General features: G+C 39.9%; 1 protein-coding gene across 1 annotated transcript in view; it reads right to left on the bottom strand.

Annotated features, from left to right (window-relative positions):
* Positions 1-25,634, bottom strand: part of LRBA (LPS responsive beige-like anchor protein) — a 630,809-nt gene that overhangs the window by 128,784 nt on the left and 476,391 nt on the right. The window contains exons 45-47 of the mRNA XM_060246657.1: positions 23,580-23,720; positions 21,949-22,068; positions 834-986 (exon numbers count right to left, since the gene is read on the bottom strand). Of these exons, the coding sequence (XP_060102640.1) occupies positions 834-986; positions 21,949-22,068; positions 23,580-23,720 (414 nt within the window). The remainder of the gene's footprint in view (positions 1-833; positions 987-21,948; positions 22,069-23,579; positions 23,721-25,634) is intronic.

Here is a 25,634-nt window from a genome sequence, read left to right as displayed (position 1 = left end):
AACCATATGCACTAGTTACCAGTGCAAGTTGAGATGCTCAGTTAATGTGTGAAAAAATATATATAGTTAATATCTGTAGGTATCAGCCTTCAGTGAGTCTGTGGAAAAAACAAGTCAAGTGTGGGATACTGAGTGAGGACGTGGAAATAAAAGCCCAGTGAAATGGGTGGTGGAAGGCTGAAGCTTTGAAATGTCATTCCTTTTTGTGATACATATATATGGGTAATAGTTTCTTGCTGAAATGCTACCGACCAGATAACTAATGCAGAATCTTGCAGACTTGCATATTTCTGCCTGTATTACGCTACTCCATTAGTGAAGTAGGTAATTTCAATTGTAACAGTTAATCTGAAAACCTGAAAAACTCTCATAAAGCACCTAAATATTGGGTTCAGAAAGTATTATATTACCAAAACAAAAACTGAGAAGAGACCAAGTAGAAGCAGGCCTCAGATTCAGTGGGAGCTCACAGGAGCACAGCTCCTGAACCTTTCTGAGAGTTCCATCTCCTTCTGACAGTTCCACCTCCTTGTCCATTGAATAGTATGTGCAGCTGCATAACAATCCCTGGATCTCCACCACCTATTTTTCTACAAAACGACCCCTGAGTAGAAGTATCAATGTATTCTGTGTTTATGTAACATCAACATTAAGATCAATAATAACAAGCATGAAGGAGGGAAAAAAAGTTTTTTAAATATCAGCTAGGCATATCCAAGTTCATGTGTGCATAGTAGAACCCAGCCTCTGTAAATTCTGTCTTTGCACAGAAAAGGGAAAATCTCATTCTGAGTAAAGATATTTCACATAACGTATTTGGATTGCTATCTTACCAATCTGTTTATGCGAACAAATTCTTCTGGAGTTTTGGCCCATGGTGGAAGTTCAACATCAGATACCACTGTTCCGTCATCCATCACGCCAAGATTGTAATTATTCTCATTGACAAACATCTCAGGAAGATAATAAAAATCAGGAATGAGTTCCTATATGGAAATGAAAAACAGTGACATGTTATAAACTGGCTTATCTCAGCATTCTCCTCATTATGTAATCACTCAAGTTAAAAGTGCTAGGGAAGAACAGCTAGTACTTTTTGATAGCAATCTTGTTTTTGCAGTATTCTTACATCCTGAAAATATTGAATAACATTTGTTTAGAGGGTGGGGGGAAGGAGCACGAAGGAAGGAATACAAGAATTTCATGGAAATACTTTTATGTTTTTAATGCCTGAACACAGGAATGTGATCTGCTTGGATTATAAACCAATATATGAAAAACCAAGGCACCTGATTATATCTATAAAAGTATCTAATTAAGACATTTTATTATGAAAACAAAATTTATATGGAAGCTGTAAATACTTAACTTTTAATATCTGTATCAATATTTCATATTTGAAAAAGATCACCATATTCAATAGGATTCTACTGTCCACTAGATGTGAAAAGCATCATAAAATATACATGTCAGTTTATTCACCAATAATACGTTATTGAAAACACACTTCATTGCAAATATCAAACAGTCCATCTGCATCTTAATTCAAGCCATGGTATGGAAAAAGGTTTCTTTGCATTTTTTAAAAATGACCAGACTTTCTCAGTCAAAAGTACAATGTGAATTTGTTTCTATTATCTCTAAGAAGTGACATGAGGACTTCTTGATTTATATGTGGTAACTGTCATGTTATTGTCCCTCTACATCTCTGAATTGCAGCCCAAGTTGAAACAAAATTAACATTTTAAAGGTTTTTACACTAATATAGGATATTTTCCTGCAATTTCACTCACTATAAATGTTATTTTCATTTTGTATCATCAAAATGTGTGTGATGCATCATTTTGATCATTCTTAAAGCAGTCAAAAGAAGCTATCAAAACTTTAATGAGTTCAAATGCCAAACAATTAGGCACAAAGAATAAAAACAAAAAGAAATATAAGTTTTCTTAAATGTTCGATTATCCTTTTCTAACTAAATGTGTGGCAATTTTTTAGTTCATTTCATATTTTTAATACAATTTTGAAACAATTTTTTAGTTTGTTTTGTTAAATATGTATCATTCAAAGGATGGCTAGATAAGCATTTTTCTGCTTTGATGTTCCCAAAATATTTAACACATGGTTTGTATTTTAATTATAATAAATAGACCATTATAAGTACTTCCATCTTACAAAACCATGGTGTAACCAAGCAATGCAATAAAACTTTTGTGGGGAAATATCAGTTTGTTTTAAAGTTCATTTCTTAAATATTACAACCCCCCCCTTAAATATTGAATTAATTCAGGAAATGATTTTATACTAAATGACTGGTTCAAAAGTTTCTCTTCCAACAAGTAAAAATTGCATGCCATTTAATAAGCAGAAAAATGTATTATGTGCCCAACTATATCAGAGGCCCAATAGATCAGATTCTAAATCCACTCTTGACATGGGTCAATGGAGCAGTGGTCTTCCAGATACCACCCTCAGGGTCAACTATGGCCAGAACAGTCTTCCAAATAGCTGAGTGCAAGAGCAGGTCATCAGATTATAGACAGGGTCACCCTAGAGCTGCCAGAGCAAAGCAAGAAAAAAAAATCACACAGGAATCAAGTTATTATCACCTCAGCCTTTGTGAGAAACATTGTACAGCACTATATCACATGTCACATTAATTCCTTAAAAACAAAATTAGAATATTTTAATACAAGATGACTGAAAATTATCTGGCAGCAAACAATTTGGAGACTGTTGTCTACATAAATAAGAGTGTGTATCACATTACACAATAACAAAGATTTTTGTGATCAGTTTAAATATACAATGAAAGACATATTTTTCTCAGTTTAATTTTCAGCTCAATTAGTAGTGAATATAATATTGTAAACTTGAGGCGTAAACTCAGTACACAGCCTATTTTAAGCTTATTTTGATTTTATCTATGAAATTATATTAATTTTATTATTTGCTAACAAATATAGAAAATACATCTGTATTCAGGAAGTTTTTATTAAAAATATGCATAAGCGGCATGTTGAATGGCAACAGCAAATACCTATTCCAATGCCACTCTAAATCATATGGAATTAGCACCAAATTATTTAAATTGTTTTAAATTGCTTATTTTAATGTTTAATTTAACTGTTTTTATTGTTATCCTTGTCACGTTCTCAGGGTGCAGGCAGGCAGGAGTCCAAAGCCAGTCCAAGCTCAAAGTCCAGGAAGTCAAGCAGGAGCCAAGTCACCAATGCAGAATCACAAACTGGAATCAGAAGTCAATGTCCAAAAGCCAAAAGGTCAGGGTGCCAAGGAAATCAAGCAGGTCAGGATCAGGAAGGAACGTGGATGCAAGCCAGAGAATAGACTTGTTGCTTCCACAAGGTTACCAGGTCCTGGGTGGGAGCTATATAGGAGCCTCAATCAGCCTGCTCCCTGGGTGGCAGTGACTCTGCTAGAACTCAGGGCTGAGGGATCTGAAGCATCGGCGTACCTCATGTCTTTGCTCTGAAAATTCTTTCCGGAACCTGCTTCAAACTCTTGAGACGGGAGGAAGAGAGCTTGGAGGAGATTGATCGTCAACAGCTGACACCGGTGCCTGGAGAGTGATTGATGGGCCAGCTGCTGTTTGTTCAGCTGAGGAACTGGCTGGCAACTCTTCTAGGTCTAACCCTCCCAGCTCCTAGTCATCAGGGCTCATGACACTATCCCCCTCCACAGGACCCCCCCCCCCACAGACGGGCCAGGCCGGTCAGGGTAGTCCGTGTGGAACTCCTTCACGAGGTCAGGGGCATGTAGGTTGTCCGCGTGTTCCCATGAACGGTCCTTGGGGCCATAGCCTTCCCAGTCCACAAGGTACTGGAGGTCCCCGCGGTGGATTCGGGAATCCAGGAGCTGGTGGACCTCGTATTCCTCCTTGTCATTGACCAGGACAGGTGGAGGCGGCGCTGGAGGCTGCGGTCAGATGGGATCCAGTGGTGTAGCAGGAACAAGGAGGGACCGGTGGAAGATTGAGTGGATGCAGAAGGTGGACGGAAGCTGTAGCTGGAAAGCAGTGGGGTTGATTTTGTCCGTGATCAGGTAAGGCCCCGCAAAGCAAGGGTCCAGCTTGTGAGACTGGCCAGATCAACGCAGGTAACAGGTGGAGAGCCAGACGTGGTCCCTGGGCTTCAGTGGGGGCCCCACCTGTCGCTTTCGGTCAGCGGCTGTCTTGTAGGCCTCTTTAGCCTGTTGAAGCTGCTCTCGGAGCAAGTCCTGGAGAGCTCAGAGTTCCTGCAGTTGCGCATCAGCAGCAGGGACTACTGTGGGGGGCAGGACTGCGGGGAAGAAGTAAGGGTGGTACCCATAAATGGCTGCAAACGGGGTCTGTTGTGTGGACACATGTACAGCGTTGTTGTAGGCAAACTTAGCCAGGGGTAGCAAGCCGACCCAGTCACCCTGCTGGTAGCTGGTGTAACAATGCAGGTATTGTTCCAGCGTGGCGTTGGTGCATTCAGTCTGCCCATCTGTTTGGGGTGGTAAGCTGAGAACAAATGAACCTGGGTGCCTAAGCTGGAGTGCAGGGCATGCCAGAATTGGGAGGTGAACTGGGGGCCTCGGTCTGAGATCAAGTGTGCCAGGAGCCCGTGCAGACGAAAGACGTGCTGGAGGTAGAGCTGGGATGTTTCAGGAGCCGTGGGCGGTTTGGGACATGGAACAAAGTGAGCCATCTTGGTGAAGAGGTCCCCAATCACCAGGGTGCAAGTGTGCCCCTTGGACCTGGGGAGCTCAGTGGTAAAGACCAGGGAGATGGTGTCCCAGGGTCCTGCAGGCATGGGTAGGGGATGAAAAAGCCCTGGGGGCTTGGCTGATACATCCTTGGACCACCAGCAGACCTCACAGGAACCGACACAGTGGCCATGTTGGTACGGACACAAGGCCACCTGAACTCTCATGTGAGCAGGTGCGGGGTCTTGAGTTGGCCGAAGTGCCCCGTGGGAGGGGAGCCATGGGTCAGGCAGAGCACATCGGCCTGGAGGAGCCCCAGAGGCACGTATAGGCGCCCACGGTGCAGGAGTAGACCTTGGCAGGTAGAGAGGTCCCCGGTCGGGCTGTCTTGCACTACCAGGAGGCGTTGCTGAGCCCAGGGGTCTTGGGCCTGGCTGGCCTGGATGTCTGCAGTCAAGGTCAAGTGAGTCGTGGTGGCAGCAAAGACCAAGGGTGCAAGGATGAGCTCAGTTGGGGTCTCCTCCATTAGAGGTGCAGCATACTCTGGTTTTCAGGAGAGGGTGTTCGCTTTCCAGTTCTGGTTCTGCGGGATGAAGGTAATCTGGAAGTAAAACCAGGAAAACAAGAGGGACCACCAGATCTGACGCTGGGTGAGGCGTTGAGCAGTCTGTAGATGCTCCAAGGTCCGGTGGTCAGTCAGGACCTGGATAGGGTAGCGGGCCCCTTCAAGGTGATGCCTCCAAACCTCAAAGGCGGTCTTGATGGCCAGGAGTTCCCGCTCCCAGATGGTGTAGTTGCGCTCTGCCGCAAGTAATATGCGCAGGGTTGGAGCGGCTGGGAGGGGTCCTCCCAATAGGATAACACTGCGCCAAGGGCCATGCTGGAGGCGTCGGTCTCTACCGTGAACGGCAGCTGCGGGTCTGGGTAACGCAGGAGCGGCTCAGTGGTGAGGCAGGTTTTCAAGGTGGTGAAGGCATGATCTGCCTCTGGAGTCCAATTAAATGGCTCTTTGGGCCGGAGGAGATGGGTCAGAGGCGTGGTTACATCGGCATAGGCAGGGATGAACTGGCGGTAATAATTGGAAAAGCCAAGCAAATGCTGTACATCCTTGCAGTTCCGTGGCGTCTGCCAGGTCAGGTCCGCCTTGACTTTGTTTGGGTCCATCTGAGTGAGACGATGGGTGAGACAATGTGGGCAAGGAACTCGACTGCTGTTAAGTCGAAGGAACATTTCTCTAGCCTGGTGTAGAGATCATGCTCGCGCAGGCTTTGCAGGACCTGGAGGACGTGCGCTGCGTGCTGGGCGGTAGGGTTCAGGGAACATGGCTAGATGCCCCAAGTCGGAGGGTGCACTCAGACTTGGGGCTGGTCTTTTACTGGTGGTGGTGGCGGCAGCTGAGGGGGACGGGCACTGCTTCGCGCTTGTTGGCAGCTTTCCAGGTAGCCATCGATGCAGAGACAGTGTGATTAGGACTTGCAACATGGTCGGTCAGTCTGCTCGTGCCAGCTCATCAAGGACTTCGTCAGCCAGCCCCTCCATATACTGGTCCATGAGAGCAGCCTCATTCCAGGCCTGGTATTGGGCCAGAAGTTTGAACACGGTGGAGTACTGGGAAACTGAGTCTCTACCCTGCTTCAGGGTCCGAATCTTCTGATTGGCGGTGGCTGCTTGCTGGGGGTTAGCAAAAGCCACCGCCACATGGTCCAGAAAGCCCTGGTAGTCAGTCAACAGGGGTGATGGGGCTAGAAGCAAGGGCGTAGCCCATTTAGCTGCCTGCCCCTTTAAGAGAATGACAATGAAGCATACCTTGGTCTTGTTGTTGGGGATGTCTCTGGCATGTAATTCAATATACAGTTTACACTGTGTCAGGAATGCAGGAAACTCCTCCACCTTCCCAGCGAACTTCTCTGGGGGAAACTCTGGGCACTTGGGGGGGGGGGGGCGACAGTGGCTTGCTGCTGCTGTTGCAAGTGAGCCACCATCTGTGTGAGGTGCTGTACCTGAGTAAGCAAGGCTGCTAGCTGCGCAGAGCCTCCGCTTGCCTCCTCATTCATCTTGTGGAGTGAGTGTGTGTGGTGGAAGCAATCTGTCACATTCTCAGGGTGCAGGCAGGCAGGAGTCCAAAGCCAGTCCAAGGTCAAAGTCCAGGAAGTCAAGCAGGAGCCAAGTCACCAATGCAGAATCACAAACTGGAATCAGAAGTCAATGTCCAAAAGCCAAAAGGTCAGGGTGCCAAGGAAATCAAGCAGGTCAGGATCAGGAATCAGGAAGGAACGTGGATGCAAGCCAGAGAATAGACTTGTTGCTTCCACAAGGTTACCAGGTCCTGGGTGGGAGCTATATAGGAGCCTCAATCAGCCTGCTCCCTGGGTGGCAGTGACTCTGCTAGAACTCACGGCTGAGAGATCTGAAGCATCGGCGTGCCTCATGTCTTTGCTCTGAAAATTCTTTCCGGAACCTGCTTCAAACTCTTGAGACGGGAGGAAGAGAGCTTGGAGGAGATTGATCGTCAACAGCTGACACTGGTGCCTGGCGAGTGATTGATAAGCCAGCCACTGTTTGTTCAGCTGAGGAACTGGCTGGCAACTCTTCCAGGTCTGTTAACCCTTCCAGCTCCCCCTCATCAGGGCTCATGACAATCCTATTGTGTCTGTGAGCCACCCTGACCCTGTTTTGGCAGGGAGGGCGGGATATAAAACAAATAAACAAACTATTTATTTAAATTGCTACAGTTACCTCAGTTACTTCTAAGGCAAATGCACAGAAAAATGGCATTTAAACTATTTAAAAGGTTTCATAGCTAGTATCCTTGTCCAACAGTACAATCCTAAACAGTCACAAACTGAAATTAGTGGTCATAGAAGAATGTTCAGCATTGCACCACCAGAGAAGTTCCTAGTTTAAATTTCAATTCTGCAAAGGTTACTTTAGGGTCATTGTATAGATCTTTAATGTAATGTATGAACACTTAAACATACAGTGCCAATACTTTATTATTTTATTACTATAGTCCTGTCTGGCCTTTCTCGAACTCATCTGTTTTCCTTCTTCTTGGATCCCTATGTAGCCATAACTATCAATGGCAGTATATATTATCAGAGACACTGCATCTGCCTCATGATTTTGTGCAGTCCAGGACTGAGCATTCATGTAACAGATGATTTTTTAGTCTCTGTCTCAATGGATAGCCTATGGTTTTTCTTCTGTCCTCTGATCTTCATTTGAGACAGTCTAAAGCTTCTCAAAGATAAATAAAAGAACCAAAACAACAGGTGAGAATCTGGAAGTCAGAGTCAAATCTAAATGATAACGTTAAGATGTAGATAAAATATCTGGCCTAAGAGAGCAAATAGTAACATAATTTGCCATAGATGCAGGGTGAGATCCAGAAAGCCAGAAGAAGATTCTTTGACTGAATTTTAAAGTTTGTTTCCACTGGTAAAAAAGAAGTTCTGGATCCTAAACAAGGGTTTCAGTGAAAAACCAGAAAAATTCCAGAAAACAGGTCATATTTCTGTTGTGATGTTAGCAAATAATTAAAAGAAAAGGTAATCCCCTGTGCAAGTACTAGTCATTTGCGACTCTGGGGTGATGTTGCTTTCACAACCTTTTCATGGCAGACTTTTTATGGGGTGGTTTGCTATTGCCTTCCCCAGTCATTTATACTTTACCCCCAGCAAGCTGGGTACTTATTTTACTGCCCTTGGAAGGATGGAAGGCTGAGCCAACCACGGGCCAGCTACCTGAATCCAGCTTCCGCCGGGATCAAACTCAGGTCATGAGCAGAGTTGGACTGCTGTACTGCAGCTTACCACTCTGTGCCACAGTATAAACCAGTATAAGCTGCCCTGAGCCTGCCTCGGCGGGGAGGGCAGGGTATAAATAAAAACTTATTATTATTATTATTATTATTATTATTAATCTGGGCACTTTTACATTAATGCATTTGCAAGTGATCTTCTGCTAAGCATTAATTTACTTGCAAATGCATAAACAAAGTGATCTTCTGCTAAGCATTAATTTACTTTGTTTATACCCCACTTTTCTTCCCCAGTAGGAACCCAAAATGTCTTACAACACTTACACTTTCATCATTTTATCCTCACAACAATGATGTGAGATAAGTGTGTCAGCAGTACGAGATAACTTCCATGGCAGAGTTGAAGATTCAACCCTGGGTCTCCCAGATCCTATTGCAGCACTCTAACCTCTGCAACACACTGGTGGCGGCAGTTGTGGTTGTGTTAGTGATGGTGGTGCTGCTACTGCTACTACTACTAATAACAACAACAACAACAACAACAATTTTTGCATCTTTGTGTTGCTCTATTGAGAATGGGAGGCTTTTGCCTGGTCACTACCATTAAAAAACTATTAAGATCTTGCATGAGGAAACATTTTTTAACTAGTTGTTTCCTATTGTGCTTCCTATTATTGTGGTATTTTCACCCACTCCAGTCAAAGGCTCAGAAAGTATCTTTTTCTATTTAGCCCAATTGCCAATTTTATTTTCCACAGCAGCATCTCCTTCCAGTCTTACACACTCGCCTCAAAGCAAAGCTACTCCTTACATTTCCACTAAAACATACATGTTATTTTTCTCAGCATGTCCTTAACAAATTACAAAAAGGTTTTATTGTGCATGCACAATAAAGGTGGGTGGCAGCAAAAGGATGCTCTCACAACAGGAGTTCAATTAACAAAGAAATAGAAAATGCAAGTCCAAGTGCATCTGAAAGACCAGCAAAGTTTTCCAGGATGTAACAGAACTAAGCATTTCAAAGGCATGTAGTTAGTCACTGAATCAGCATTTAAGCTTACCTTCATTATAGTGTGATCTCTTCCCCATCCCCCTGCCTTCAGTCCTGTTGCCTTAACTTGTCTGTATATTTTTGTACTGCAAAGCTGTGCATGCCAAGGAAAATTATTTATACAAGGCATAATGCAGTCAAAGTTTGATATTTTCAATTCTCATTCATTTTAATGAATAAAGTTTCAACATATAATTCATTCTTCCACTGAAGTGAGTGGAACTCTGAAATGCTTTACTTTGGCTGGATCATTCTCATAATCGTTATCATTTATGTCAATCTCTCTCTTTCTCTCTCGGCTTGACTTCGCGAACGAAGATTTAAGAAGGGTGCAGTAGTCCACGTCTGCTGCAGGCTCGCTGGTGGCTGACAAGACCAATGCGGGACAGGCAGATCTGGCCACAGTGGCTGCTGGGAAAAGTCTGATTTGGGGTTGGTGCTGTAGCAGTGCAATTCTTCCTCAATCTCCTTTTGTCCTCAAGACCAGCTATGCGTGCGTTCTCAAAGGAAGAGACAGCCTGGTGGATGGTGTGCCTCCATGCTTTGCGATCTGAGGCTAGGTCAGACCACTGGTGATGGTATTTATGTCAATATGAGGCAATTATTTGCCAATTTAATTTCTTATCCTAGGTGCATAACATAAAATGGGACAGTATCCCAATTTAGGAAATAAATGCCAGATCATTTAAGTCATACTACTCCACAGTTTATATTGGAAATGGAGGAAAAAGGACAATACAAGGAGTATTTAGAGAGAACTCCTGAATAGATTCTTCAGAGCAGGGATGTCCTAAAATCTGGCTGGGACATTCCATACCTTTAGAATCTCATGGGCTAGATTTGGAAGCAATTTGTGTCATTTGGTATCATGCTAGAGGAAACAAATTTAGAGCATATACGTGGTCACAACCAGTCCTTGTCATTCTGCAATGCAACCCCTGAGATGTGGTCAAGGCCACATCTAACCCAGAACTACAGTATAACCTTTTCTTGAATTGAAAATTTAGTTTTTAAATGATGATGCTTTGCATGTTTCTTTTTGCCTATATGGCTTAAATAATGCAATTAATAGTTTGTTAACAGGATGGCAGAATGTTCAAACTGCAGATTCCTCTCTTATCCTTATTTTATGATCAGGTAAGTGGTAACTTTTTTTTCTTTTTTGCTGCTCAGTCAAACATATGTTTTTACTCCATAGTTATGTACAATGTAGAGCATTTTTTACCTTCCAAAAATACCTTTAAAATATTAGACAGATGTGAACTTTGACACAGTTAACTACAATTTGACTTTTACTACGGATAATTTTCATCTGATGGATCATATAGCAAATAAAGATAGTCATGCTCTCTTATAAAAGTTGTTGTATAAGAATTGACTGAATTTAGGTGAAATTAGAAGCTTGAAAACTATCATTTTATACGAAGATTTTCATACATATAATAAAATCACTGTGGTGTTTATCAAAGTGGAATCACAAACAGCAATAGTAAATAGGTATTGCATCAAAATGGAATGAGGGAACTGTGCAGTTCAGTGGATGAAGCCTCTCTGTATCCATTACAAATCAGAACCAGACTTCTTCAGTATTTGAGTGCTATCCCAAATGAACTCAGTTCTATGCTCCCAGACCCCTAGGGTTGCCAGACGCAGCATGGCCCCAGCATGAGACACGGGGGGGAAGGGACACTGGGGGGCAGCAATCAACAATGGTATGAAGACGCTTGTGTAAAACTTGGAAGCGATGTCTCATCTCTCTAGGAATTGCCACAGACATTCTGGCAATTCCTATAGAGGGGCTATCATCATTTCCAGGTTTTCCTCAGAAGTGACACCACACAATGGCCCCTATGGCCATTTTTAAAAAAATGCTGCCATCATCACTTGGACCGGTGGTGGGAAATGGGGACTGAGGGACAGGAGAATCCTAACACCCACCTGCCTCTGCTTCTAGTTCTTCTTTTCCCAAATTGACCTTAGCAAAACAAGGAGATGGAGAGGAAGTCCTCATTAAGACCAAAAGCTTACATTCTTTGGTGAGAAGAAGACCGTAGATTTATACTCCACCCTTCTCTCTGATGTCAGAGCGGTTTACAATCTCCTTTATCTTCTTCCCCTACAACAGACACCCTGTGAGGTAGGTAGGGCTGAGAGAGTTCTCCCAGAAGCTGCTCTTTCAAGGACAACTCTGTGAGAGCTATGGCTGACCCAAGGCCATTCCAACAGCTGCAAGTGGAGGGGTGGGGAATCAAACCCGGTTCTCCCAGATAAAAGTCCACATACTTAACCACTACACCAAACTGGTTCCATCACTGGGGATAGCTTTGGTGGGGCCCCTGGATCCGGGCCCCACCACTTCAAGGTCAAGGCCAGGGTCCCGGCCCCACTACTTACTCCCCACTTCCAATTCCAAACTGCTGGGCAAGATAAGCCTCCAAGTGGGGTTTGTGCATGATGGGGAGAGATTTTTCCGCTCCATGTAAGTCAACTTCTCTTGCCCAGTAGTTTAAACCATCTGGCAAGAGAAGCTTCCAAGCAGGGTCTGCCTGTAATGGGGGGGAGGAGACACCTTCCTGCCACAGGCTAATCTTGAAGCCAGGAGCTCAGTGTGTGGAGGTGAGACCAAGGAAGAAAACAAGCTGGGAGAAGGCATTTGGCTCTTTAAATCCTTTCTCCATGCCAAGCTGGGGGCATGGGAGTGGGGGGGGGGGGCCTTGGAGAATGCATTTAAAATTAAAATTGCTTTCTTTCCACTTTCTCCTCTATCTCTTTCTCTGGCCCCCACTATTTTTTAATTTGATTTTTAGCCCACCCTTCCCGTAGGACAGGCTCAGGGCAGGTTACACTATAAAAACAATCAACAATAAAAACAATAAAAGATCAATTTAAATATATAACATCTAAAACTTCAGAATGACTAAAATGGCAGGTTTTGGAAATGGAAAATCCTAGCTATGTGCCCCACTAAACAAAAAATCCTGGCTGCAGCTCTGTTGCAGTTAGCACTGGATAGGAAAGAATGTCTGATTCTTAGAAATCCTGGCACAGCTGAGATCATGAGCAGCAGCATACTTTGATGCTAGGAAAACATTGGGAACGACATTTTTCCTTTTTCCATCTGGATGTTGCTGCAAGCTCACAGCAGAAAAGATTATCAGAAAAAACCATTCAGAATCAAGGTTAGGAGGAACTCAGCATCACAAATCACATGTTTAGATTCAATCATGACTTCTGTAACAGCGTCACAAAAATATAATGTAGCATATCATAGTGCAACAATTAAACTACCATTCTTCCTCTCAGTTATCTGGGAATAATTTACTTGGTTCTGTTAATATTATGGACTTAGAATCATAGAGTTGGAAGGGGCCATACACACCATCTAGTCCAAACCCCTGCTCCATGCAGGATCAGCCTAAGCATATCTGCGTTTTGAAACTGCCAATGAAGGGGAGTTCACTACCTTCCTAGGCAGCTGGTTCCACCTCTGAACTACTCTGGCTGTAAAAAAAAATTTCCCTAATATCCAGCTGGTACTTTTCTGCTTGTAATCTGAGCCCATTGCTTCGGGTCCCATCCTCAGCTGCCAAGTGGAACAGCTCCTTGCCCTTCTCTAAATGACAGCCTTTCAAATATTTAAATAGAGCAATAATGACTTGTGCTAATTCAAGACAATCTACAACTATATTTTCCCTATCTTTCTTTTTCCTAATATCCAGACGGTACTTTTCTGCTTGTAATTTGAACCCATTGCTTCATTTCCCATCCTCAGCTGCCAAGTGGAACAGCTCCTTGCCCTCCTCTAAATGACAGCCTTTCAAATATTTAAATAGAGCAATAATGACTTGTGCTAATTCAAGACAATCTACAACTATATCTTCCCTATCTTTCTTTGATATATCAACATAAGTTCACCTCCCCATCTGCCTTTTTAGGTACTTATTCTTTAATTGGAAAGAGATCAAGATAGGTAGTCATATTAGTCTGTCTGTAGCAGTAGAAAAGAGTAGCACCTTAAAAACTAACAAAATTTGTGGTAGGTATGAGCTTTCATGAGTCACTGCTTACTTCTTCAGATACAGGTAGAATTTGAATTCATCAGTCCTTGGAAAGTGGAATGATTTCAGATGCCAAATTACATTAGAAGGCAAATCAAAATAGAAGATGAGATTGGATAAGATGTGATTTGCAGACAGGTAGGAGACATGAAGAAATCAGCATTGGTAATGAGACAGGAACCTAGGTCCCGATACAGTCCAGATGGATGTCTTGTCTTGAGCGTCATTACCAGATTGCAATTCAGTAGTACCTCCTTCTAATCTTCCTTTGGAATTTTGCAAGATAACTGATACTTTTAGGTCAGCAATGTCCTGGAAAGTTAAAATGTTTCCCCACTGGCTTTTGAATGTTGTAGTTTCTGATGCCAGGCTTATGTCGATTAAGGACTGGCCTGTTTGTCCAATGTAGAGAGTGGAATTGCCTTCCTTTCATTCACTTCCTTTCACAAATTGCTTTCCCCTCCTTCCTAGAAGCGTAACTCCACCGCAGTGCGACTGGCAAGGCAAGGTATTTACCCCCACCCCTGGTTTCCTCTCAGGAGTTGTGCTGCCTCGGCAGCACTCCTCCACAAGTGATGGGAAGGCAACTTGGCTTTCCTTCAATCCTTGAAGTGTGCCACAGCTGCAACATGACTTGGGGAGGGAGGGAGAGGCATTTTAAAATGCTCCCCTTATGACTCCACAAACCTTAATCTATTTGGGAAATGCAGAAGTTCATGAAGATCCATGAACTGCCATGAACCTCCATTTTCCTAGTTCATGACCATCCCATATAACTACAATAAAAACAATATTATTTATAGGATCATTGAATATTGGTACTATCATCTATCTTTAGCCAAAAAAAAGAGGCTGGGAGGAGGAAATTAGACAGGAGAAAAAAATCTCAGCAGGTACACACTTTAAACATTATTATAAATGTTAACACATTTCAAGATCACTCTGTTCTTCAGCAAGTCCTTCCACTGTAGAATGCAATGTTAGTGAACTTCTTAAGAAAAACTCTTTGCTACTTTTAAGGAGCTCCTTTCCTGGCTCCATCTAAATTTTGCTACAATCTAGAAAGGTCAGATCTCAAGAGATTTTGATAAGAGCTGAAACAAGCCCAAGTGAATTACTAAAATTATCTGTGTCATACGCCACGAATCTGAAACACTCTGTCATCTTTACAGTCCCCAGAGACCATACTATTTGTAAAGATTCTTTTTAAAGGTTCAATTGATAAATTAAGAATTAAGTCCAAACAGAACAATTCCTTTGTGCTATAACAAAATTATCTTCCAGGATTGTTTGTTGCTCAAGGATTTAAAGCAAAGAATATTTGACATCACTTTGTAGGTAAGCTCAATAATTATTAACCATTCTGATAAATCCAAGTCTTACAAATACAGGCTATAAGGGCAAACAATAAAAAGCAGATACAACAATTTGGGATTAAAGCGACCACAGCTTTATTAAAAACACACAGCCTGTAGAATAAATGATAAATCTTGAGGACAACCAATAACACCAACCTATATAAAGGTACAAGCAGAAAGGCCTAGATAACCAGTGATCTGGTACAATTTTAATTGTTCTGATGTTCTTGCCCCGAATCACCAATTTCACTCTCATAAAGAGTTTCTGGCAATTCCTATAGAGGACTGTGGAGGACTGAACCATCCACAACTGGTTGTACATTCCTCTGCTAGCAAAATCAGCTTTCTTGTCATCTTCAGTATCACAGAGATGCCCCACAGGGAGCAGCCTGCACTCTCTTAACTCACTATTTAGCAGTATCAGCACTGGTACTTCATTCCAAACGTTGATGAAAATGCATACAAATTATTCCACTAAATTGGCAAATGATTAAACCAAACACACAACATGAATCAGCCAAGTGTCATTGAGAGAGAGATACCACCTAGTAAAAGGAACATTCCAGGACTTCCTGTTTGGCTGGAAGACAGTCTGCAGCTCCCTAACAGAGGGGGATTTTATTGTCACTGTTCAGGGTATTAAAGACCCCTGATAAGGTCTATGCTCATTAACCCTAGGCAAGGGTTAACCCAAGACGACTTATCTTCCTTTAATGCTGTTGATATCGAACTGGAGCAGTCAGGGAACTGACTCCTTCATTTCTTGATGTCCGGCAATGGAATGTCAACCATCGTCTGCAGTGACTCTAAAGTGACTTCGGTCACTTAAGGCTGTCGGAATCCAAGCACGCTAGAAGGACTGATTTTAATTGCAAGAAAATAGCAGCCGGGGGAGTTGAGAACATCTAAAAGGTAGACTCATCATTCTTATCTTCACTCTGAGAGACTTTGAATATAGTTTAAACACTGAGTGGATTAATAACAGACGAAGGCAAAGCATAATTGAATGAAAAAAAACTTTTACCTTGTTAAGCTGAGCTCTGTGGCTTTGGATGTGAACAACAGCAAAAAAAAAAAAAAAAACCTTTCAAGATAAGAGTGAAAGTTGGCAATGGGAGGCTGGTGACGCAGAAGAAAGAAAAGAGAGTTGCCGTGTATATATGCCCATAAACTGCAGAACCTAGAATGAACTGAGCTGAGTGGGGGCACAGCAGGAAAAGAATTCAGCTTGGGAAAACTGAACGCCGTAAAAACAATTGCCTTCAAAGATATTTTGGAGAAAGGACATATTGTTGTGAATTTTTGTGGTTGTGGTTTCTTCATGCAGCTCAAAAAACTGCGAGATTAGACACGAGATCAGTCTAAGCTGTGACAGGAAGTGAAACTAAAAGGGGCTGGACAATAAATCAGAGCCTATAAGGACAACAAGAGCTGTGACATCCGACCTTTGAACTAGGAAGGAATTGAGTCCAAGACTCAGATCAAGAAAGACGAAGAGAGACCTCTCTAGGCTGGAACTGTACCATAGAGAAATAACGATTGCCATTTTAAAAGGGAGAAAAACTGTCAAAATTGTTAAAATTCAATATCTTTGCTCAGGAAGAAGGGAGAAAAACGAAACTAGTCTCATCTGAAAGAACTGGCTCTAAGCTATTGGATTGGATGCTAAATTTTATGTGGGGATTTTTTTAAGGTTTGGTGATTTTTTATATGTCAGTAGAAAGAACAACACGTGCAAGAGCCCAATCATTTGACAAGATGCAGGCTCAATTTGACGCTCTGGAGGCAAAAATGTTAAAAGCTATGGACAAATTGCATTTGGCAATAAAAAAAGATATTAAAAAAGAAGTTGGAGACCTTAAGAAGGAGATAGAGAATTTTAAGGAAGAGACTCAAAATAAAGTGAAAGAGGTAGAGATGAAAGTGGATACACAGGCCTCTGCCTTGCTAAAAATTCAAGAAAAGGTCATAATACACGACTGTAAGTTGCTGGAGTCACAAGTGCGTCTAAGAGGGGTACCTGAAAAAGAAGACACAGACTTAAAAGGCTATATGGTGGATATCATCACTGAGTACATAGAAGAAGACCCTGACAGATTTAAGAGTATGTTGGAGGGTGCCTACAGAGTCAACTCAGTTTATGCGAAAAATAAAGGTCTGCCAAGAGACATCGTCATAAGATTAAGATCAAAAGAAGTGGCAGAGAAAATTTTGAGGAAAGGGTACCAAAAAGCCTGGGCAATAGAAGGGAGCAGAGTTAAAATAATGAAAGAGCTACCAAGAGAAGTGATCAGCGATAGGAAAAAGTACAAGAAGCTAACCGATCAGTTGCGTGCAGAGGGCACAAGATATAGATGGATAATACCAGAGGGTCTTGGATTTGAACAAAATGGCAAAAGGATTACAATAAGAAGCGAACAAGAGATGCATAGCTTTTTTGAAGAAAATAAAGAACCAACATCATAATGGAGTACAAATTACTATCTTGGAATATAAATGGACTAAATTCACCACAGAAAAGAAGGAGAACATTTCATTGGATTAAAAAGCAAAAATGTAATATAATTTGTTTACAGGAAGTTCATATACAACGCAAGGACAGTAAATTTTTGTGGAATAGAAATTTGGGGTTGGAATTTTTTTCACTAGCAGAGCAAAAGAAAAGAGGGGTGGTTTTTTACATTAAAGAACAACTTGACCCAAAATTAATCTTTAAAGACAAAGAAGGAAGATACATTGCTGTTGAGGTGACGATAGAGGCGAAAAAAACGTTACTACTAGGACTCTATGCACCCAATGGAGCGAAAGACAAATTCTTTAAAGACATAAATAGACAAATGGACGAAGAGACTTATGACCAGGTATTGATGATGGGCGATTTTAATGGGACAATACAAAATAACCTTGACAGATCAAGTCCAAAGAAGAATGATAAAGAAGGGAAGCTGCCCAATTCTTTCTTTGAGTTGATTAAACAGGAAAATCTAGAAGACATTTGGAGAAAGTTCAACCCTGAGGTAAGAGACTATACATTTTTCTCAGCAAGGCATAATTCTTTTTCCAGAATTGACATGTTGTGGGGTTCCCAAGGCTTGGGCCTCATAACAAAAAAAATTGAGATTCTTCCAAAGGTTTGGGCGGACCATAATCCAATATGCTGGTCAACAAAATTGCAAAGAAAATCAAGAAGATGGAGAATTAATGAGGATTTACTACAAAATAAAGACACTGTATCATTCTTAGAAAAGGAGACTGCAGCATTCTTCCAAATAAATGAAACGGATGATATGGAATATCCAACAGTATGGGACACTTATAAAGCAGTAATGAGGGGTATATTAATTACATTGAATAATAAAGACAAAAGAGCAAGAGAAGAAAGGCTGTCAGCACTGCAAAATGAAATAGATAAAAAAGAAAAGGACTTAAAAAAAAGACCAGGGAAGAAAAAATTAATAAAAGAAATTACGATATTACAATCCCAAGTTAAACATTTGCTGAATAAAGAATTAGAATGGAATTTAAAAAATTTGAAACAGAAATCGTTTGAAAGTGCAAACAAACCTGGTAAATACCTGGCCTGGCAATTAAAAAAAAGGAAAGAAAATAAGACTATAAATAAAATCATGGCAAATGGGAAAACAGTAGTGGATCAAGAAGGAATTAAAAGAGAATTCTTTAAATACTATGCAAATTTATTCAAGGGTGTGAATGTAAGTAAAGAAAAAGTGGAAGAGTATCTACGAAACATTCAGGTGGCACCTTTGACGGAACATATGAAAAAGATATTAAATGACCCAATAGAGAAAATTGAAATAGAAGCAGCAATAAAAGCAATGCAAGAGGGTAAAGCTCCAGGGCCAGATGGATTCACGTCAAAATTTTACAAATCTCTCAAGGATGAATTAACACCCAAACTGTTGAAGTTGTTAAACACGATAAGAGAAGAAGGGAAAATCCCAAAGACCTGGAGGGAAGCTGTAATCTCTCTGATTCCTAAGGAAGATAAAGATAGCACAAACGTAAAAAATTATAGACCAATCTCATTGTTGAATAATGACTATAAGATCTATACAAGAATTTTAGCAGAGCGACTGAAACAATACCTGACCAACTTTATAAACAAAGACCAAGCGGGATTTCTTCCTAAAAGACAAATAAGGGACAATGTAAGAGCTGTTATTAATGTTGTGGAATATTATGAAAAGCACCCGGAAAAAGAAGTGGCCTTATTTTTTGTTGACGCAGAGAAAGCCTTCGACAACTTAAATTGGGACTTTATGTTTGCGGTAATGGAAAAAATTAATTTAGGGGAACAATTTATAAAAATGACAAGAGCAATATATACAGATCAGCATGCAAAATTGTGTATAAATGCAGACCTTACCAAAGAATTGAAAGTGAGTAAAGGAACAAGGCAAGGATGCCCGCTATCACCATTGTTGTTTATAATGACTCTTGAAATTTTGTTACAACAAATTCAAAAAGATGAAAAAATAGAAGGTCTAAAAATTAGAAGATTCTCTTATAAATATAAAGCTTTTGCAGATGATATAGTGTTCATAATGGAGAATCCGGTTCAAGTGTCACCACTGCTGTTAGCTAAGATAAAAGAATACGGAGAACTAGCAGGATTATACATAAATAAGGAGAAATCGAAATCCCTCTGTAAAAACATGCAACCAAATAAAACAAACGAACTACAAAAGGTGACAGGTTGTGAAGTCACAACCAAAGTTAGGTACCTTGGAATAGAGATAACAATGAAGAACATTGATTTATACAAAAACAATTATGAAAAACTGTGGTGTAAGATGGACAAAGATTTGATGAAATGGAATAAACTCAACTTGTCCTTACTGGGCAGGATAGCTGCAATCAAAATGAATATTTTGCCAAGGATAATGTATTTGTTTCAAACCATCCCGATTGTAAAAGAAGCAAAACAATTCAACAAATGGCAAAGGAAAATCTCTGATTTCATTTGGGCCGGAAAGAAACCAAGGATAAAGATGAAGATCTTAACGGATGCCAAAGAGAGAGGAGGTTTTCAACTTCCCGATCTAAGACTATACCACGATGCAGTTTGTTTGACATGGATAAAAGATTGGATAATGCTGTTAGATAAAAAACCTTTGTGGTTAGAAGCTCACGGAAATAGATTCGGCTGGCATGCATACATGTACTATGGGAAGAATAAAATGGATGGTTTTTTCTCTCACCACTATGTCAGAAATACATTACTAAATACTTGGATAAAATACAAGAAATACGGGGACGAGAGAAAACCATTATGGATAGTGCCAGCAGAAGTAATAAAAATAACAGCTGATTCTGAAGAAAAAAGAGAAATGTCATATAACCAACTGCTTAAGATTCAAGGAGACAAAATTGAATTAAAAACCTCAGAAGAGCTAAATAACAATTATGATTGGTTTCAAATGCAACAAATTAAAAGTTTGATGGAAAATGACATAAAATCAGAGGGGATTAGACGAGAACAAACAGAACTGGAAAGAGTCCTGTTAGGTGACAATGAAAAATTGATATCAAAAGTATATAAGTTATTATTGAAATGGTCTACAGAAGAAGAAGTAGTAAAGTCTCAAATGGTCAAATGGGCAATTAATGTGAATAGAGAAATACAAATGGAAACATGGGAGCACCTCTGGAAGAACTCAATGAAGATATCAACTTGTCAAAGCATTAAGGAGAACTGTTTTAAAATGATGTATAGGTGGTATATGACTCCGAAAAAATTGGCTAAGATAAGTAAGAAAATGTCGGATAGATGTTGGAAATGTAAAAAACATGAAGGTTCTTTCTTCCATATGTGGTGGACATGTGAAAGAGCGAAAGAATTCTGGAAGATGATACAACAAGAAATCACCAAAATTTTGGGCTATGATTTTAAGAAAATTGCAGAGACGTTTTTACTTGGATTACAATTAGAAAAATACCCAAAAGAAGACAGGACTTTAATTTGGTACCTGTTATCAGCTGCTAGGACTTTGTACGCGCAGCTTTGGAAGCAAGAAAAAATACCAGAGAAATGGGAATGGACCATGAAAGTTTTATCGTGGTGTGAAATGGACAAATTAACCAGAACACTAAGAGACTATGATTTAGAGATATTCAAAAGGGAGTGGAGAAAATTTAAAGGATATATGGAGAAAACTTGGAAAGTAAAGAAATATTGGACATTTTTTTAGTTGTAAGAATATATATACGGAACTTTGAGCAATCAGAAGTGCCTTTAGTATGGATTTGAACTTATAACCTCGGGGAAGTCAACATTGGAGGGAGGGGGGATGGAAATGTCATATGGGTTAATGTGAAAAAAAAAGAAAAAATTAAGAAATAGATAAGCTTTGTAACCATATGCTACCAATAAATTGTTTAAAACTCGTAAAAGGAACATTCCAGAGAGGACCAAGCGGGTAGCCGTGTTGGTCTGAAGCAGTTGAACAAAGCAGGAGTCAAGTTGCACCTTTAAGACCAACCAATTTTTATTTAGAATGTAAGCTTCCATGTGCTCTTAAGTCTGATGAAGTGTGCTCAAGACCACACAAAAGCGTACGTTCTAAATAAAAATTGGTTGGTATTAAAGGTGTACTTGACTCCTGCTTTGTTCAGTTCCAGAGAGGGTAAAAGAAAGAAGCTTTGGTTCCTCTAAGAATCAAAGTTGATCGAGTTTTTTTTTTTTTAAATCCTTTCTCCCCCATAATGAACAGCCAGAAAAAGTCCAATATGCTCCTTTGCCCAAATGGTTGGGTTACACCAAAGTGATGTTAACTGAAACTATGAATCAGACATATGTAACTCTTATCCTTTTTATCACTTTTTTAGCAGTTTTGCACACTAATATTTGTTTATTCGTTTCTGTATTTCTGCAAGCTCTCAACAGGTATGATATGAAAACAACAATACTAGTAGATTCAAAATCATTAGTTATTGGTCTAAAAATGTTTAAAAATGAGAAATACTGTAACATTCACAGAAGTTGTGTTAACAACTTTCACTAAAGTTTACCTTGACATCAGAGGTGTCACGCTGACAATTACGCCATGCCCTTGAAACTGATGAAAAAGTTCTATCCGCATGATCAAATTTCCCACCTTGCAAGTTTAAGAAAAATGTTGTAAAGGGCTCCTAGTAACAGAAAAATAACATAGAGGGGAATATGTTGTGAAATGCATTTCAGTGAGGATTTTCTTTTTAGCTGTATTTAAGTTTGTTGGTCATTTTCTAAAGTTCTAATGGCCAGGTTTATTTCTGGCATTAGGTGTTTCATATGCTAAAATAACTCAGTTTATAGATCAGTAGGGGAAAATCATATTTCAGAAATCATTTCCAATATCCTTCATTTTTTCATTCATTGCAAAATATACCAACCTTTCCAATACAACTCTAATAAATAGTAAGCATGTGGTTAGGAAGATTACATGGGAACTCATAAATAAATGTCACAGCTCATCTTTAAAAAACCACCATCTACCTTCCTCCCGGTTTGTAATACAATGACAATTTTTTACATTAGAAGTATTACTGAGATGAGAACTAATCAGGGAGGTAAGAAACTTGTTATGTACATATATTAATATTTCAATGGTTAATCAGCTAGGATCATAATCTTGCTGAACAGCGGCACATGTGTTAATCTCACTGAAACTACTGAATATACACATCCATAACTGAGTAAAAGAATATAGCCTACAGCCAAGATCCGAAGACCTACTTTAGACATGCTCAAGAACTTGAAATATTTCACGTATTCTCTCTCATCAGCAGACACTTTTTGCCATGTCTTTCAAGATAAAAGGCTGCCATGGAAGAAGGGGAATTGCAGTTCAGCAAATGTAAACATAAATCCTCTTAGTTGTACAAAACAGTTACATTTTTCTTTAGATCCTGGATGTCAGTCAACATTCAAAGTACTCAATATAACATAACAAGTATATGTGCAACTTTTTCTTTGTTGTGTCTCCTTGTAGCTTATAATTAAGAAAAGAAAAATGCCTGAACAATTGAAAACCTCCTCCTAGTTAAAGGACACTTAAGTGCATATTAGTGGATAATTGCTTGAAATTAGCTAAGTACCATAAATTACTTCAAGGATTTATGTCTGCTTGTACCAATCTAACAAGGTTTAATTAATGATGTGCTGCTAATGCTTTCCCAAAGAAATTAGTTTCTATCTGATAAATCATCATTCCAATTTATTTTATGAAAACATTATGTTTCATAAATATATCAAATCTCACCAATTGCAATGTAATCTGTAAATATACTACTGCATAATACGGAAAAGGGGGTTATGATAATCTTATTTAATATTATAATTCCAGAGTTTGTTTTAACTTGTCAATAATAAAAATTCAATACAGCCAGAACAAATCAGATTATGTTTCTTTTTTTAAAAAAAAAATGCATGCAACATATAGTTTTAAACAAAATGAAAAATGTTTTAGTTGAAATGCATGTTTTAAGAATAAATATTTTTCATTTTCATAATGAAAAATTTGTTCTATTGTTTGGAAACAATTTTATTTTTTGTTACTGGTTTTAAATGCTCTAGTGCCTTTTAGTTTTAAATGTATAGTTTAATTATTTGTTGCTTTCCTTACAATTTAACAGAAAATGCTTCTAAAGATTATACTTACAATTCTTAACAACCAAGTGAGGGTAAAACTTGCTGTTGAGTAATGAGTACCATAATGAAACTTTGGAACCTGCTCATCTTCCCATGTTTCATAACGTTCTGCAAAGAATGCGCCTCTTTTGGGATTAAGAGCACCAATAGGCTATGAGGGAAAAAAAAGAAATTCAGCTCACTGTTGGATTGACAATAGTTACATCAGAATGAACTAAACTACTAACCAGCATTAAAAATACATTATAAAATATTTGTTGCAAATACCAGAGAGTGCTGTATTCAGATCAGGTTGTCAATTACAAATTGGAAAAGTCCTGGATATTTGGGGCTGGGTTTAGGAAAGGTGGGACTTGGGGAGGGAAGAACGTCAGCAAGAGATATTGCCAGTTTCCAAAGCTGCCATTTTTTCAAAGGAACTGATTTCTGTAGCCTGTAGATCATTTGTAATTTCAGGAGATACCTAGGCCTGGAAGTTTGTGTAACCAAAATAGAGAATCACAGCAAAATAAGGTAGAAGAATCCATAGCAAAAAGCTATCATGAAAACCAGCCTCCGAATAAACAATCAAACCAATAATGCAAAATTTATACAAACACTACATATATTTTTAAGAAAGTGAAATTAATCAGTCTTTTGAATCATACAAGGAACATATTCACCAGGAGACCAGTTCCTTCTTCTTCAGCAAATCAATGACAATTGTTTTGGAAAGTCCTGATTGAAAATAATTATTGTACAAATAAATCCAATATTTTAAGTGTACGCAGCCAACAATCCACGAAGGCAACAGAATTGTTCTAGTGCCCCTGTTTCGTGCTAGATAGTTTTTTAATAGATAAGCCCATCAAGTCCCACTAATTGCATCAAGCCTCTGGGAACCTCCTCCTATCTGCCCCTTTTGGTGACCTAAAGAGTGACATGCACAGGTGTCATGCAGTGTCATAAGTCACATGATCTCTAGTCATAAGTCACCTGACCCCTAGTCATGAGTCACCTGAGACTATAGCCTGGAGACACAAAGATGGTAATATAAGGCCATGTGGTCCACCAGTTCAGTGTGTTTCGTTCAGCATCTCTACCCCACTGTCTGAGCCATTCCCAATTGCATAATTGGGCCCCATTATGGCTAGTGATGCTGGTCATCTCTGGTCACCCCTCCCCTTATCATCTATCATTACTGGGAAGTCTTCAAGATGGTAAAGTATCATCCTGTCCATTTTTTACCCTTGTGTTACCCCTGTCAATTTCATCTCTATTTTTCCTTAGGAACTGTGTGATTGTTGTATGAATTATTTACCTTGTTTGAATGTGTGATGTTATTTATATATTTTTTTCTGAGTAAACATTTTAAAATATATTTAGTCTGGAGTCTCCTTTCTCAGAACTACACTTCCATAAATTGGTAAAAGATCTCTCCTACGCTCTGCCAAGGTCTCCTCTGATAATTCCCCCATCTAAGAGGAGACCCACAGCAATAACACCAGTTCCTGCCCCTGCTTCCCCCCAGCCATTTAAAGTAAAGTTTCCCTTTAAATGGTTGGAGAAAAGTGGGGGGGTGCAGGAGCTGTATTGGGATGTGATGACATCACTCTGTGTGATGTAATCACATTGGAGATAACCACGCCCCTCCCAGAATGCCCTTCAAATCTCCCTGGGATTTGAAGTTAAACCGGGCGATCTTAATGTGTATTAATAGTGAAGGCATGAATTAGCTGTTAACAATTAAAAAAAACCAAATACATCATAAATAAAATAATCAGTTGAATTATTAAAATTATACAATAGTAATGTTTCTCCAGTTCGAAAGCAAGACCTTTTCAGCAAAGTCTTGCTTTCTAACGGGAGAAACATTTCCATTGCAAGAATGTCCTACCCCTTTTTGTCAACCAACCAGTTTCACATAATATGGGAACTCAGGGCAAACCATATCCAATGACTTGCAATGCTATTCTAACCAAAATTGCACCTTTCTAGCTGCATTGACTTAAATTAATTTAGAAAGATGCAGCTCAGTTTAGGATGGCACTCCAAATTATGCTGATAGATTTAAAAGAAAACGACA

Source organism: Heteronotia binoei, chromosome 9 (genome assembly GCF_032191835.1).
Source record: "Heteronotia binoei isolate CCM8104 ecotype False Entrance Well chromosome 9, APGP_CSIRO_Hbin_v1, whole genome shotgun sequence".
Taxonomy (NCBI): domain Eukaryota; kingdom Metazoa; phylum Chordata; class Lepidosauria; order Squamata; family Gekkonidae; genus Heteronotia; species Heteronotia binoei.
The sequence above is the reverse complement of the archived record's forward strand: the minus strand, read 5'-3'. Positions and strand labels throughout refer to the sequence as shown.